This window comes from Miscanthus floridulus, chromosome 8, assembly GCF_019320115.1.
Source record: "Miscanthus floridulus cultivar M001 chromosome 8, ASM1932011v1, whole genome shotgun sequence".
NCBI classification, from domain to species: Eukaryota; Viridiplantae; Streptophyta; class Magnoliopsida; order Poales; family Poaceae; genus Miscanthus; species Miscanthus floridulus.
In genome coordinates, this window is record NC_089587.1 from 120,462,549 (window position 1) to 120,478,990 (window position 16,442).

The following is a 16,442-nucleotide window of genomic DNA, read 5'->3' on the forward strand; positions in this document are numbered from 1 at the left end:
GGTATAATAAGTCTGTCATCATCATATCATCATTTCCGAACCATTATGTTATTTAGTGTATCTACATTGGAGATAAGCCCGTCAAGTTCTCACTAACCAGGAGAGACGGTGACTCGAATCGAATAACAACTCAGCTGAGGGGGTATTCCTAACTCTCACCCTGGCATACTTAGCAAGGGTAGCCGTGGGTTACCTTTGGTACAACTCAGGAACCAAATTCGCGGGTTCGATCAGTGCCAGCGCTCTCAGGGATTATCCTTCTACCAGGATGATCAGGACTTTTAAATCACCTGCCCTTGGACTCACGCCTATGACTCCCTTCTGAGGCGTACTTTATACTTATCGACTCCCGGCCTGAGTTGAGCTACTCGGCTTCGCGGTCGGTCTTCGAACACAGCCAACTAAGAGAGAGGCATGCGTTCAACATGAACAGGAAAGGCTCCAAGAATCAGTCCTTAAGTGACACAGACGGAGTCACTACAAACCGGCAAGCCTCCGTCCGGTCTTCATTTCAAATTAAGACTGGTTCTTTTCCACGATAGCAAATATAGCCAACCGTGCCATATGTATCTTCCTATATCTCGTAGGTGATAGGAAATCACCCGACTTCTACCGTGTTTAAGCAGGGCTAAGCACTACACGAGCCTGAGCTACATAGGATTCAGGGTAACAATATCTAGATAAGGATTGGGTAACCAATGCAGCAAGTGTTTGCATCCAACACCTAAACTTAATGCAACAATATATGTAATAATAATATTGTAACTGCATTTCGGAAATTAGGAGGCTTAATATGCTCCGGGGCTTGCCTTTCACAAAGTTGCAAGGATGGTGATCTGGGCACTCAACAGCGACCTCGTCTGGTACTTCTCCTGAAGGCTGCACCTCCTGAACTTCCAGTGTCGACTGCTGCTGCTCGCTCGGTTCCTCGAATTCCAGCAGTGTTACTCCCTCCGGTACACCTATTGCATACCGATGCATGAGATAAATATCATGGATGCATAAGGAATGACATGATGCTCATGATGAATATATCACAGTAAGTGTTTATGAAAGCATCACTGGACACCCGTTTACCGAGTAAAAATAGCTCTATTCAAATCACTTTAAGCATGTATCTAACTTAACTTAAAGAACAAGATCAACTTACCTAACTTGCATAATCTAAGATAAAGATGCTTATCTTCAGTTAAAGGCCTAACACCTAGGAACATTACCACAAACTTAGAAATAGTAAAGGTATACATAATTTAACATTTAAAGTTTCATATGCATACAAGTAGTCCCTTATTTCAATCACAACCAGAGTTCTACAATTCCAAATGACTTGTATGAGGACATTCTAGAAAGCTTATGAAATTCTCTACAAATCAATGGTAAACAGCAAAGCATGATTCTTATGTTAACCAAATCAATTTCCAGTAAACCTAGAATCTGTCCAGAAATGACAGGGTTACTAGCTTAATTATTTAATGATGATGCAAAAGCATAATTTGACCAAGCCAAGTTAACCAACTTGTTGCACATACCAGAGAAACACTAGAAAGTATAGTGCTAACTTCTAAATAAATTATTTAATATCCTTTTCCAATTTATTTAGTTAATTAGGTGATTAAAGCAATATATAGTAAAACTATTTATAAAAATCTACAAAAATTACAGTAGCTATCTCATGCTTCACATAGACTATCATAAAAATTTCAAAGCCATTGAGCAAGCAGAACTTGCTGTATCCAAAATAACAAGTGGTATGTCTATTTTGTGCATAATTAGGAAACCCTATTGAAACGTGTCAAGCAACAGATTTCTTATTTTTTCTAGTATCATTCTAACATAAGAATAGCACTCACCAATTTTCACCTTTACTGGATCTATAGAAAAAATATGAAAATTCACTCAAGATCCACTTATGCAAATAAGAAAATTTTCTATCTCTTACATACAGTGTCCAAAATTTATGAAAATTTAACTACAAGCTATTCATGATATGAGCAGTACACCATAAAAATTTCATGCCATTTGGAGCTACCTAGAAAAAGATATAATTACCCCTATTTCTTGTATGATTAAAAGAGATAAATAGAAACTCCTATTTTCATAATAGACATGGCATGGACTATATTTTTAATAGAAACTAGACATTATCATGAACTCAACAAAATTAGAACCACATTATTTGGATCTATATACTAGGAGATACATATTTTTGAATATCTATACAAATCTGTAAAAAGAATAAAACAAAAACACATTTGAAAACCTATCAGCTACTAGTGGGCCAGCCCGAAGAAACGGCGGCCCATGAGCAAGCGCTGGCGCGGCCCAGCCAGGCTCCCGCCTGAGCCTCAGCGGCTGACAGCTGGGGCCCGCGTGACAGAGAATCAGGCAGGGGAGGAGAAGGAGACGGCGGCGAAGCTCATCGCCGGTGACTCCTCCGGTGAGGTCAGCGTTGCTACGACGTTCAATACAATAGTGCACATCTATTGGTGTACTTAATTGATGCTATTGGCGTGGCTACCGGGGTTGGCGATGAGCACGGCGGCGCGTGGCCATGGCATGGCCGGCTCCGACGAGACGACGATGCTACGACTCGAATGTGAGACCCTACGAGCTTCAGCAGTGCTCCTAGGACCTAGCGCGAGACAGAGGAGGGATGGCAAGGGTGCAAGGACAGCTAGCCACGTGGAGCACCATCTCCGGCGAGAACAGCCACGGCGGCGGTGGAAGACAACGACGCATTCGTCCTTACCAAGACTCGATTGGACCGACGGTGGGGTGGAGATGGTAGAGAAGATCATGGCGAGGCTACTGACGGACTGGGCAACTCGTTTTCATGGTGGCGAGCGCGCACGACGACGGCGATGCACGGTCGGCAATGGCGGAGCTGCTGCGGACACGGCGCTGCATGCGGAGAAGGCGAGAGAGAGGAAATGGGGCGGTGAGCGCGTTCGGGCAGGCGCTGGCCTTCTTCTGGCGCGCGGACACACGACGTGGAGACCTCGGCAGCGCATGAATGCCACGCGGTGAACAGCTTCTGCGTCGATCGGCCATGGCGACACTGAACGTTTTCAGAAACGTTTCGATTCAGTACTCGATGACAGTGACTGTCAGCGACATTTCAACGTGTCAACACGGCTAATCCACTGATCTATTGCAAAAACAGTACACATGAAAAATGTAGGCCTACCATCCATCTACAACTTCTTTTCAAAGACCATTCCCTAATTCACCATGGATCAGCAGTTACATAAAGCCAAAGTGAGCTTGATGCAACTGAAAATGTAACTACGACTTAGAATATTTTCTAAGTGTGAAATCAGCATGAAATACTGACTTGTGGGCCATGTTTGGGCATGTTCTAACCATTTTGATGAAATGATCATAAAACAACTTTTGTTCCTTAATAAATTAGCTACAACTTTGGTAAAGAGTACACAGTCATGCAAGGTCTCTAAGTTGGTCTTTTGAATCAGTCAAACAGTGACACTCCAAGGGTCAATTCAAGTCAAACCTCCACTTGAGGGCATTTAGGTCATTTTGATCTACATGAACAATGTCCCAACAAGTAACCTAAGTGTAGTTAAGGTGTTTTAGACCATGATCAACCACTTTACACAATTGTTATACCAATTCAAATGATCACATGTGATGAAACAACAAAACAAGCATTTCACCCAATTGTTGCAATGCAATGTTTCACATGTTTCACGACTTGGTTGTTATTCTATACTTGTTACATTACTACCATGTTGCCATGTTTCAAGGTATGAGAAATTTATGTTGCATTCATATGTTGCACTACCACCATTCATAAGCAATAAAGTACAAAACAAACAGAATATGCGAATGTTGCATATGTATGTTTCAATGATAATGGCATGATGACATAGATGATGCATATGTTTATGAAATGACATGCAATTTAGTGGAAGCCAAACACCTAGGGTGTTACATAACTAACCCCACTGCTTCGGCTAGTAGAGCTTACATGAACTACGTGGCTCACACATCGAAGAAGGAATGATCACAGGCTCGCACCCAGCTTGCACGTCACGTCTGTTTGGTTGCTTGCCCAGGCAAGCTTCCCTGACCAGGCAGCAATCCATGTCATTGATTTTGACTACCTGGTGGCCAGGATTTGTTGCCAAGCACTGTCATGGTAGCAACCAAACAGGCCCTTCATATCCCTCTTGTGTCCTTCCGCTTCACCTTATATTCAAACCGTGAATCAAGCAGTAGGCATTTACGGTGACCTCGCCAAAAGTTTTGCTAATGTGACTCAAAACAATCACTTGAATCAAGCGATTGCCTCTTCAAGTCGGTAGTCTCGCCTCAGTTTTTTTTTCGTCCAAATTGACCATCGTCTCTCAATCCCTCTGAATGTCCTTGGTATGTCGATTGCTATATTTTACATCTCCATTTTTATAGTTGAAAAATGCTAAGAACATGTTTGGATCTCATTCTCATAGTGAGAATCTGGATTCTAGACAATGAGTATAAAATCTCACGATTCTGTTAAAGAAATGATGGACGTTTGGATTTCATTTTCATAGCGATTATTATTGGTGTAGTAAAAATCTTCAAAATAGCAGGTTTGGGTAGATAGTTGGATTGTTTGGATCTCATCCTTATTTTTCTACCCCATTCTCTTTTTTCTTAGGAGATCCAAACCGAGTCTGTTGTTTAGACAATAGTCGCACCCTTTGACTGCCTTATTATTCCAAGTGGATCCTCCATGTTAATTCCCATTTGAGCACTAAAGAAAAGGATAAATCTAAATTCCAAAAATCATAACCATACAACCGTTGACTCCATATATAGACTCTAATTACCAACAACAATTATAGTCATAACATTTATTTTTTTGTTTTCTAAAAAATAGCCGCATTTGTCATTAAGAAAAATAACAAAAAATGGTCCATAAGTTTACAGTAAATTACTGACATTATGCCATTGTGAACCCTAAATCCACGCCTAAATTATCTACATGTGCCATTGTGAAATATATCTAAAGTAAGCCCTACATTTGTATTCACGATTATTTATTGTGTCATTACAAAAAATAATTTAAAGTAAACCCCAACATCCAAATTATTGACTTGCATCATTATGTAAGATAATATTAAATAACCCCTTAAATTTACTAGCTTCTACTATTATTATGGAAAAAATAATTATAAAGTATGTCTATATATATGTTTTAAATACTAGTTCTACCATTACTTATAGAAAGGTAGCTCAAAGTAATGCCCACCATATAGACCAATTGCATGCATGTATGATTCGATGGTTTTGTAATCACAAAGAACCTATTAAAGAATAACATGCCAATACAACTAGCAAATCATTTTGAATTATGTTAATAACTTAATACTCATGACAATAAATTACATAAGTTGATACTTTATATAAGTTCATACATTTGGATTGAAACGTTATGACATATCTACATTGCAATGACTCTATTTTTACAAAAAAAAAACTAGTGCGCACAAAATTCTTCGATAAAAGAAATTCAACATCTAGAGTGCTAAAACGATTGTTTTGCCATTGCAATAACTAAGCCTAGGACCTAGACTATTTTTTTAATAGCATACAAAGGTGAGTTTTAAATAAAATATACAACAAATACCGAATTTCAACTTAAAATAATAAAAATAGTAACTAATAAGTCAAAAATGAAAGCTAAAATATAGGTTTATGACTTCACGGCACATGGGCTACAATAAGGGTTGGTAAAACTTAAGCTAAGATTTCAACTAAAGATATAATATAGACACGTAGAGATGTGAGGCAAATGGGGAAAATCTATGACATAACTTAAGTAATTGGTAAATCTATCATATAGATAGAGATCATAGACAGATCTATATGGATATCGTGCACAAAGACAAAGAATTTTAGTTAATTGTGGGAGCTAAAGTTATCCATGAACTTCTAATGCTTAAGATTATAGTCCATGCAAAAGCACGAGTGGTTATAGTAATAATTACATGCAAAATGGTCAATTTATTTTGCTTGTGTGGCTCCTTCTATAGAACTTGTTAGCTGAAAACAGTTGCTCAGCTCATTCCAAGGTCCCCACCAATCATCTACATGTCGTGTCACCCGCTAGTCACCAGTTGTGCAGCTGTTTCACCACTAGCTGGTGATGTCCCCTCAAGCTCCAAAAGTCGAGCCACAATCTCTTGCTTCTTGGCCTTTAGGTCATCAATCTTTGCATCCAACTTCTCTAGTTTGGTCCTCAGCTTGGCAGCGTCGGTGATCTCCCTAACTTTCTCCTTTTCTTTGTCCTCGCTCTTCTCTTTCTTTTCCTTCTTTGGCTTATTTTCCTTCTTGTCTTTCACAGGTTTCGCCTCTTCAGTGTGATCCTTGCACATTTCGATTTTGATAAAAAAGGAATGAATAAAAAATGCAGATGTTCACCATGTTTCATGCATAGATATAATTATAGTGCAAGACAATAAAATGTGAATTGATTGCCTGGTACGGTGCTGCCTAAATACAAGGGCAAACTATTGCATTGATTACCTTGTCCTTCCCCTTTGCTGGCTCGTGGTGAGTTGCAACTTCTCCTTCCATCTGGATTGTGGTAGGAGCCCAAGAAATCACAAAATATATTAGTATAAGATCCTAGAACTGAATACACACATCAATCAAATAAAGTATATTTATCCATCAGCAATGCATCTTCCAAACAAGAAATCTAAGTGTTGTTTGAAATCAGTGCTTTCCTTGACCAAGATAACAAAGCTTAGTTGTGAGAAGTCTTCAAAACAAAATGTTGCTACAATGTTGTTAGATCGATCCTTGAAATTGAAGCAAAGCCTGAAAAAAGTGACATGCTTAAATTATCATGTTCTAGGAAAATTTAATTGTGACTTGGAGCAATGCATTTCTATAATTAGGGTTGTGTATAGATTTGGGCATATGTTGTGGGGATAAGAGTGGAAGTCTCACCAAGCCAAATAACAACCACAAAAACTTAAAATCCATTTGGGTAAAAATAGTATTTCCTTTTTTATAAATGAAAGTACCATCTGTCTTCATCCTCTCAAGAGAGGAATCAAATCACGCTATTACAAGGTTCACCACAAAAAATAGTCTCACACGACTGGCAAAGTCATAATTTGGTTAAAACCCATGGGAGGCGAAGAAAGCCATTGTTGCAGACTCCAGCTTGTGACATGGCTGTAGGATGTGGTCTTTTCTCTATTCACATGTTGTAATGGGCCCAAAATTGTAGCCAATGTGCCCTTGAACAGAACTTGCAAATATGTTTTAGGTTGAGATTTATCAGAAAAATAGTGTCAATTCTTGTTAGCCATATGGACTAACAAAAAGTAGCAACACTAGTATGTAATAGTAAATTATACACTACAAGAATTTTGGCTTTACGTGACGTTTTGATTTAGTCACGGACAAGCGAAGACGCGTCACAGTTAACTATCGATGACGGTCCAGTAAAACGTCACCTGTCCCACGTCATATATTTTTTTGGACCGAAATAGAACGTCACAGGTTGGTTTTTTGGATCGTCATGGATAAACCGGAGGGCAACTATAGGAAGAGGCTATGTTGATGAACTGAACCGTCATGGTTTTGCTGCCACTTCAGCTGTTGCCATGTCATTAGGCTGCCACCTTGCCACATCATCAGTAGGCTTTTTATGGCCTATTTTCTTCAATTAGGCCCATGTTTTGTGTATTTTTTTAGATTTAGTTGGGCCCATATTTTAGTACACACTATTGGGCTAGCCCAATTGCATAGTAGAATTGGCCCATTGTGGCCCATAACATATTAGCAAAAATTCAAATTTAAATTACACCAAATTCAAATTTAAATGGACATCAATTTCACATTTAAATTGACGACACATTCAAATTTAAATTCACATGATTCACATCGCCATAGATGACCACAGATCATCACAGATAAACATAAATATGCCAAGGTCCCATCATCACACATACATCTAAATATAGTTACATATGAAGTTTGGCACAACAAAGCATGCATCAGGTCAAAGACCATGCTATAGTTCACAGAATAGCTGCAGTTCACACATACATCTAAATATAGTTCACATAACATACATCCATCACCAAAGGCCGTGCATGCACAGGTCAAAGACCATGCTGCAGTCGTTCACAGGCACATAAGTTCACAGCCATGCATCAATTGAACCAAAAGACGCAGCCACTTGTTCACAGCGCAGCATCCATCACCAAAATAAGCAACCAACAGCAAAGTGCACTAGCTGATAACCCAAGACAACCTTACTGTGTTGCTTGGCATCCTAGAACCATAGACATCAAAGTCTTGATCAGTGCATCAATGTCAGCTTGCCTTTTCTTCGACTCCTCTTCTTGCTTAGCCCTAGCTGCTTCTGCCTCCTGGAATTTCTTCATCATTTCTTCCATTTGCTATTGTTGAGCCTTGACAACCTCCCTAAGATCACTTGATGTTTGTTTCTCCACCACCAGTTCCTCTTCTAGGTCATGCTCAGCACTAACACGTGTGGCATTGCTTTAGAGCCCCACATTTACAAGAAACCCGTTCTTCTTAGTTTTCTGAACAAGAGCCTGAGATACCACATGAGTCACATCCTTTGGTTGAAGACCATCATCTACAGGTTCATTCAGCTTCTCCTCTATTTCAGCATAAGAGACATAGATAGGTCAATGATCATGATATATGAACCTAATGTATCATCAGATTGTGAACTAAGTATGATTTTACTTACAATAAGAGATTGAACTGCAGGAGCAAATCCTTTCTTTTTGTTGTAGTGCATCTCTTTCAATAGTTCCAGTGGATTTGGTGGTTCGTTTTTGTACTTGTTCGCCTGAAAAAAAAATAGAAAAGGACACTCTAAAAAACTATTGCTGATTCTATGTATTACTAACACAGATAAAAGGCATTAAACAAACTAAGCTAGAACATTTTCTAGATTTTCAAGTGTTAGTGGCATAACTAATTTTGTAGCCCCAAGTTTAGTATGCAGTGATATAATTTTGAAAACCAAGCAACCAGCAGCAGATTTTTGTTGCATTGTTGTTTCTAAAGTTCTACGAAGACCTGGTTGATGGGAAAGGATCGGATGAGAAGCCTAAAAACATTCCAGACAAGCCACTGAACAAAAAGATAAAGTTTGAGGACTCTGATTCTTCAGATGATGAGGATGAAGACCACTCTGGTGAGGAAGCCGACAATGGGATTGGGAATGATGTGGAGAAAGGTGAACCGCTCCATCTGAGAAGCAACAGGAGGTGCTTGATACCTCTGATACTGCGAGTAAGGACAATACCACTCCATCTGAGAACCAACAGGAGGTACTTGATACCTCTACCGTGAGCAAGGACAATGAGGAACAAGCAGTCACTACTGATGAACCGAAAGAAAAGAAGCAATGTGTGGAAGATCCTCCAGTTTCTGAGTAGACCGTGCAAAAAGAAACTACTGATGAACTAAAGGAGTCCACTGATAAACCAAAAGAGTCTAGTGAAAAAAATATTGATGATTTAATTGACGAGGACCTGAAAGAAATAGGGGGACAGGAAAAAGGTATCTTTGCTTTCTGGTGTGGTTATAGCTTAAGATATCTGCTACAGTGCTCCTCTGTTATGGTATAGTGCATATAATTTATACCAAAGAATAAACTGAAGTTTCTAGCATTTTCTCCATAGTTGAGGATGGATTGATCCATTTATCTTTTCTAAATTTTGTTCTTATTAAGCAGGGCCTTTAGCATAGGAACTTAGGGATGCTTTTAAACTACTGTAGACTTGTCCATCCTTTTACTATTATCATACAAATTTATACTGTAGATCCAAGTCCCATAGTGACCCTTAGGATACTGCAATCAAATATTCTCGTGCTTAATAATCTTCTCTAGCTCAGATTCAAAATTTAAATTTAGGTTGTACAGGATAAAATTGTTTCAGGCATGACTTTAGAGGTTGATTATTGTTGTATCTAACAAATCACTTTATACTAGATTTAATCTTGTTGCAACATCACTGAGTGTTCATGTATAAGTAGATCAGTACACTTCAGCTTAAACAATTTGTTGTGGGATGAAGATCATGTAGGAAATCTTGACTAATGAAGTGGTGGAAATTGGTATTATATACACCTTTTTAGCAACTGTTTATTTGAACCTTGAGCTGAGTCATCATCCCAGGTCTTATCTGCTTGTGTATTTCATTTGTTCAGTTCTGCTGGAAATCTTTCTGGCAATCGATTTATTATATTATATGCAAAAACAGCACATATTGACTAAGCTATGTATCTGTTTTTTTTTGAAAAAATTCTACTATGGTTTATGGCATTATATGCTAACTTATATGACTTTTTGTATTATGAACAGAGGCTCTTTGCAAGCCTTGAGTCTGGCTGCAATGGATGCATATTCATTCAAATGCATAAAAGAGCAGGAGACCCTGGTCCAGTTGAGATTGTACAAAACATGATGTCATCTGCTGCTTCGACTCGTAAACATATGTCAAGGTTCAGATATGGTTCTATTGCTGCCCATCTTCTCTTGTCACTGTTAATTTTCATTTTTAAAGATGCAGTTTTTCTTTGCTGATACAGATTATTGAGTTGCTTTCACACTTATAAACTCCCCATCTGAATGCAAACTAGTGTGTCAAGGTTCAGATATGGTGCTTTCATAGTTGCTGCACGTGTGTGTGCTGTGTTCTGTGCTCAACTCCTTCTACCTCTAGCCAAGTGTTGTGTAAGGGTGATCTGGTTGCTCACCTGTACAGGGAGGCCGGTTGCCAACAAAGTTTGCAAAAAAAGACTATTTTACTTTTCTTGGTACTGACTATTAATTTTTGTGGAGGTAGTGTGTTAGATCATATATGTTCATGTTATGAATGGATTAGGTACAGTTTTGATTTTGCGATGACAGTGCTACTCTTAGATAAGTTTCATTTAGTTCAGTGAATCAGTTTATAAGTGTCATGCTCCTTAATATCAATCACCCTGCAATTATACTTCTGTGTTTTCTCATCCAATGAAGTGCATGAAACATAACCAGACAAACTATAACATCCAAACATATATTCTGAACAAGTATTTTGTTCTCTTTGTTCATTATCTAGAATTGGACATGGTTTCTAACTCGGAACTTTAATCATACAGTTTGCAGTGTTATATGAAGCAAGGTCAAACATAGGAATTGATAGAATGAAAATCATAAATGCAGTAGCAAAATCTGTACCACAACCTTATTATTAATCTTTGTGCCATAGCTACATACAAAGCTCTTTTAAATATGCAGCGAAGAAAAGACCTCACAAACAACATGTTCTAGTGAAAAGACCTCACAACCAACAACAGATTTTTGTCAACTATTACTAAGCTTTGTGCCATAGCTACATACAAAGCTTTAAATATGCAGAGAAGAAAAGACCTCACAAATAGCATGTTCATATATAGTATCTTGCAATTGAAGCTCCAGCAACATGTTCTAGTTGAAAGTGACAATGAGTTGTACTCACCAAATCTACAATTTGCATTTCATAGCTGCGAGAACTAGTGGTCTGATGGAACTGCACTTTGCTTCTGTTCTCTCTGTTCTTCTCACAAGTCACCTACAGCAATATGGTTTTGTTGCTAAGCACACATGACATCAAACATGATGAAATTGGAAAAGTTGGATGATCTTACCATTTTTTGCTCATTTTTCCAGTGTTCCACAAGTTTATCCCATTGCTCATTAGTCATTGTGTCCACAGGAGATGTTTTGGGCACCAGATGTAGTGGCAAAGCATCAAAATACCTCTTTTTCAGCTTGTAGCGCTGCTGGCGAACAGCTTTCTTCAGCATAGCCACACATGCTTTTTTTCATAGGTAATGAATTTGCATCCGTATGAAACTTTGACTGGTGACAGTAAACAACATTGCCAATTGTTATTGAATGCACAATCTTAATGTTGCAAATAAATAGTGGAAAGGGGCAAGTTTGAACACTTACAACAACTCTCAATATGTACGCGTCGATCATCTTAGGATACTTCTTGTATTCCTTCCAATGTGGAAATATTGGAACAATTTGTCTTACTGCAATGTTGCACTCAGTTGCAAATTTTGTAGCGATCATCACTGAGTTTGGTCTTCTCTTCCCTGGCTCAATAACCAAAGGAAGTCTCTTCTTCCTCGAGCGAGTCATCTGAACAAGTTCCCTCCCAATACTAGGTCCCCTCGTCCAGTTCTCCTCATCAAATAGGTCATCTACGAAGGAGTTGTGTTAGTATACTGCTGTCCTATGTTGGGTATGGAATTACAATGTGCAAGACTTAGAAATACACACCTTCAGTGATGTTGGCAACCTGTGTTTGTCCATTTTCATTGACATCATTCATTGTGGCGCCATTTGGAGTGTGTCCATCCAGGTTCAGCTCAGTGTGTACATGCTGATCTCTAGCCAGGCAGCCATTTTGCTCACCTGCATCAGCTACAATGCAATATAGAGTTAGTAATAGTACTTTAGAATGTTGTCTCTAAATTTGAGTTTGATTTGTTACAAGAATGTAGTCAGTTAACCTTCCTCTATAGCCTGATTAGGGATTTCAGCTTGATTATTCATTGCATTAACATCAGCTGGACGATTCTTCATTCCCCTTGTGACAACACTAGATTTCATCCCAGGTTGTTCCTTCTTAGCACCTGTCTTCCTCTTCTTTGTTGTTGTCTTCTTTTGCAAAGAACCAATCAAACATACAGAATGGGAGATAAACATTAGATGCAATTAGCAAGCAAAGCACATATTAAGATTTGACACTATGGAATAACTAGCACCTTAGATGATAAAGTAGGAGGCTCCAGGTCATCATCACTTAGATGGGCATCACTGTTCGCCTCATCCTCACCATTGTACTCCGAACCAGAGTCTTCTCTGTCCTGCTGCTGCCACTTTTCTGGGGAAATAGTAGTGTTCGCACACAGTTGAGCTAACACAGGAAGTCCTAGTTTCTGCATGTATGCGTTGTTGTGCATACACGTTCTCATCCGTAGGAGTAAATAAGGATTGATCAGAGCTTCTGCAATGAGAAGGAACAAAGAGTGCAGATGTCAGCATGTTATAGTGAAAAGACCTCACTTGTAAACTAATTTATATTGTGAGGAGCATGTAGATTATCTTTCCTACCAGGACCCTCCATTACTAATCTCACACCGACAAATACCTTAAGCTGACAATGACTATTTTTAATTAAAGGAGAACGCAGAACAGTAAACAGTTGTGATTCCCAGAAACAGAGATCACCCAAAATAGAAGCTACATGAGAGACACTTTACCCAAAATGGAAGCTGCATGAGAGACACTTTACCTTCAATCGGGTTTCCCTGCCGTGGCCTTTTCGAATTCACAGCAGCAGCACCTATAACAAATTAACAGTTCAGGTTAAAGAACCCCACAGATGTTATCACTCTGAGAAGGCACTGCTAGTAGTAGCAGCAGAAATTGACGAGGATCTTGTGGCAATTTAGTTCAGGGCATCAATCCCAAGCTTTTCAAGCACATCCACAATTCCACATAATAATCCAAGAGGAGAAAATACTAGTGAGGTAACCCAGCAAACATCCCTCCCCTGATTTCCCCCAATTTTCGCTAATGTACAGAAAGAGTTTAGCTAGTGGTGAACCATTTCCTATATGTCCATCACCTGCCCCAATAGCACATTGACTCTACAGCAATGTACGTCACCGAAACACGGAGAAGAGGAGGGACAGCTCCATCTCATGGGGCACATGCGACCACATCCCCCTTCGCCAAAATTATATCGCCCAAAATAGAAGGTGCAGGAGAGACATTCACCTTCAACATGCTCTCCCCGCCGTGGCCCCTTCGCTGGTTTCCTGCCCCTCTTCTTCGGCGACATCGGTGGTGCCTGCGGGATGGTGGCGGTCGCGCTCGACGCGCTCGTCACCTTCACCATCGAGGCCGTGCTTGTAGGCTGCTAGACGGCGGAGCGGGATGGCGAAGCGGCGGTGGAGGAATCGGTGGATCTGGAGGCTGCGGGATGGTGGAGCGGGGCTGATGGACGGTGGAGCTGCGGGATGGTGGAGGCTGCAGGATGGATTGGGGGGATGGTGGCGGCATTGGCTGGGCGAATTGGAAGATTTGGGGGGATTTGGTGGCGCCGTTGCCTGCGAGACGGTGGAGCCAGATTATATATGGCGCTGCAATATTACCAAAATATCCCCATCGTTTCATTTGTGGGATGCACGGATGGCGGGGCATAATGGTAAATTCGTAGCCAAATATTGGAGGTGGGAAGGCCGCTCGCCGCGAAATTTTCAGAGCGCGCGCGTAATTTTTCCAGGGCGCGCGTCTCTGTTCAGGGTGCCTCTTTTTTTTCTTCTGTTATTTTTTTCTTAGCTATCTAAATAGTAAAATAGTGCCATATCCGTATCAATCGAAATCAATTGAGGCAAGATCTCTGGAGGTGGGCGGCAATGGATCCCCTGCAGGGGGGCTTGACGGAGCCGCTGCCGTGGCTGCTTCTCGGTATCGCCTTCACCGCGGCCACCGCGCCACCGCTGACAGCAACCGGGACGACCGGCGTGGATAGGGGCGGCTGGCGCGGACAGGGACCACAAGGCTGGCACTGGCAACGGCGGCTGGCGAGGACAGGGGCAGCCCGCGTGGAGAGGGATGGCCGGCGAGGACAGGGGCGGCGGGCGGTGCGCGCCCGGTGGCCGGCGTGGATAGGGGCGATGCGCACCCGGTGGCCGGCGAGGACAGGGTCGTGGTCTGGACACGGTCGCGTGGTCTGGAGACCTGGACACGGTCTCTAATTTGTTTCAGAACTATCCTAATTTGTTTGCCACCGGCCAAAAGAATAAACATATCACTAGTATACACACATGAATCAGTATCCAAGTGGTTAGATCTTGCTGTTGTGATCGACAGGTCCAAGGTTCAATTCCTTGCAGCGTCATTTTTTCCCCCATTTACCTTCCTCCCACCTTCCCTATTTGCATCTCTCACCGACAGGTAGGTCCCACCAGCCCCCCTGCCACTCAGCATGACATGTAGGAACGATGTGGACGCTCACATCACAATGACACGTTGGATGTTGTATCTGTGACCTTCCAATAAGTCCGTCATGGATGACTAAAATGATGATGATTTGTTAGAAGGTCACAATTAAACCGTCTCGTAAAGCCAAATTTCTTGTAGTGATAGTGATTGTCTCTCTTTTTATGATATCCACCAAATATACTTTTCCACATTTAGTGGAGCATGACACCTAACACAATATGTAAAGCACACCACTAGAACCTAGCATAATGACATTAAAAAAAGGGGTGTTGAATTGTTTCTAATTTAACATAAAAACACCATATCTACTAGCATTACGATTCCTACAGCAAGGTTATCTTTAGTAAGGATGACACTCTTTTTTATAAAACATAAAAAACCTTAATTTTCAAAGTAATTTTGTTCGCTAAATTGCTTGTGTGACTTTAATACTATTAATGACTATAATAAGATATAGAGAATTTAATGTGAATATACCATTTTTGTTCAAAGTCCAACTTGTAAGTTACCATTCGCAATGCATGCTACTAGATTATGCCATTCTTGTGATTTATGCCGACCAAAGCTCTTATTTAGGAAGCCTGTGCTAATGAATTCAGCACTGTAGCATGTTTCTTGTGGATAGTGTTATGCATGTTTGGATAATGTGAACCCAAATTGTTTTTCCCTAACCTTATAATTTTTTTTTCCAAAACCTGATTTAAGAACCATCTTTTAAATTAAATCTTGTCTAACTTATATATTGGGCCTTCACTCCATGAGACCCATCCAAAATGATAACTACTGCCACTTACAGGCCACCAGATGGAGGGTGGGAGATGCTGTTAGGCAAGTGTCAATAGATTTATGGGACTGGAGCAAGAACATTTTGGGGGACTTCGAGAAAAGGATTAGAAGGGCACGCAAAAATCTGGAAGAGTGTCGAAAAGGTGTGCTAAATGGACAAAACATCTCACGGTAATCAATTCTCAGATATAAACTAGGGAGGCTTGAAGATCAGAAGGAACTGTATTGGCGCCAAAGAGCGCATGTTCATTGGCTACAAAAGGGAGATCGGAATACAATTTTTTTCCACCAATATGCTTCTGAAAGGAAACGGACAAACAGAATAAAAAAGTTGGTGAAGGATGATGGAGGTGTAATGGAGGATACAGCAGGGCTGAAATTGATGATTACTAACTTTTATGAATCCCTTTTTGAATCCCATGCAGGTGCTCGTTTTGAGGAGTTGCTAAACCAGGTTCACCAGAAAGTGACGCCTGAAATGAATCACCACTTAACGAAGGAATATAGTGAAGAGGAGATTAAGCAAGCTCTTGATAATAAGGGGGATTTAAAGGCTCCTGGGGTGGATGGAATGCCAACCCTCTTTTACAAGCAG

General features: G+C 40.4%; 1 protein-coding gene and 2 pseudogenes across 1 annotated transcript; 1 reads left to right on the forward strand and 2 right to left on the reverse strand.

The window, feature by feature from the left end:
• Positions 1 to 5,933: 5,933 nt before the first annotated feature.
• LOC136473418 (protein PXR1-like) lies at positions 5,934 to 6,582 on the reverse strand. Its single transcript, XM_066471067.1, has 2 exons — positions 6,532 to 6,582; positions 5,934 to 6,371 (listed from the first exon to the last, which is right to left on the reverse strand). The coding sequence occupies exons 1-2, from the start codon at positions 6,580 to 6,582 to the stop codon at positions 6,105 to 6,107; spliced, it is 318 nt and encodes a 105-aa protein (XP_066327164.1). The 3' UTR covers positions 5,934 to 6,104.
• A 1,697-nt stretch (positions 6,583 to 8,279) lies between these two features.
• On the reverse strand, positions 8,280 to 13,952 carry LOC136469825 (uncharacterized; annotated as a pseudogene).
• LOC136475428 (uncharacterized) lies at positions 9,028 to 10,639 on the forward strand (annotated as a pseudogene).
• Positions 13,953 to 16,442: the final 2,490 nt, after the last annotated feature.

Coding starts and splice junctions, on each gene's coding strand:
- LOC136473418 (XM_066471067.1), bottom strand. CDS start 6,582: ATGGAAGGAGAAGTTGCAACTCACCACGAGCCAGCAAAGGGGAAGGAC. Junction 6,372..6,531: donor CAGCAAAGGGGAAGGACAAG/GTAATCAATGCA, acceptor GAAATGTGCAAG/GATCACACTGAAGAGGCGAA.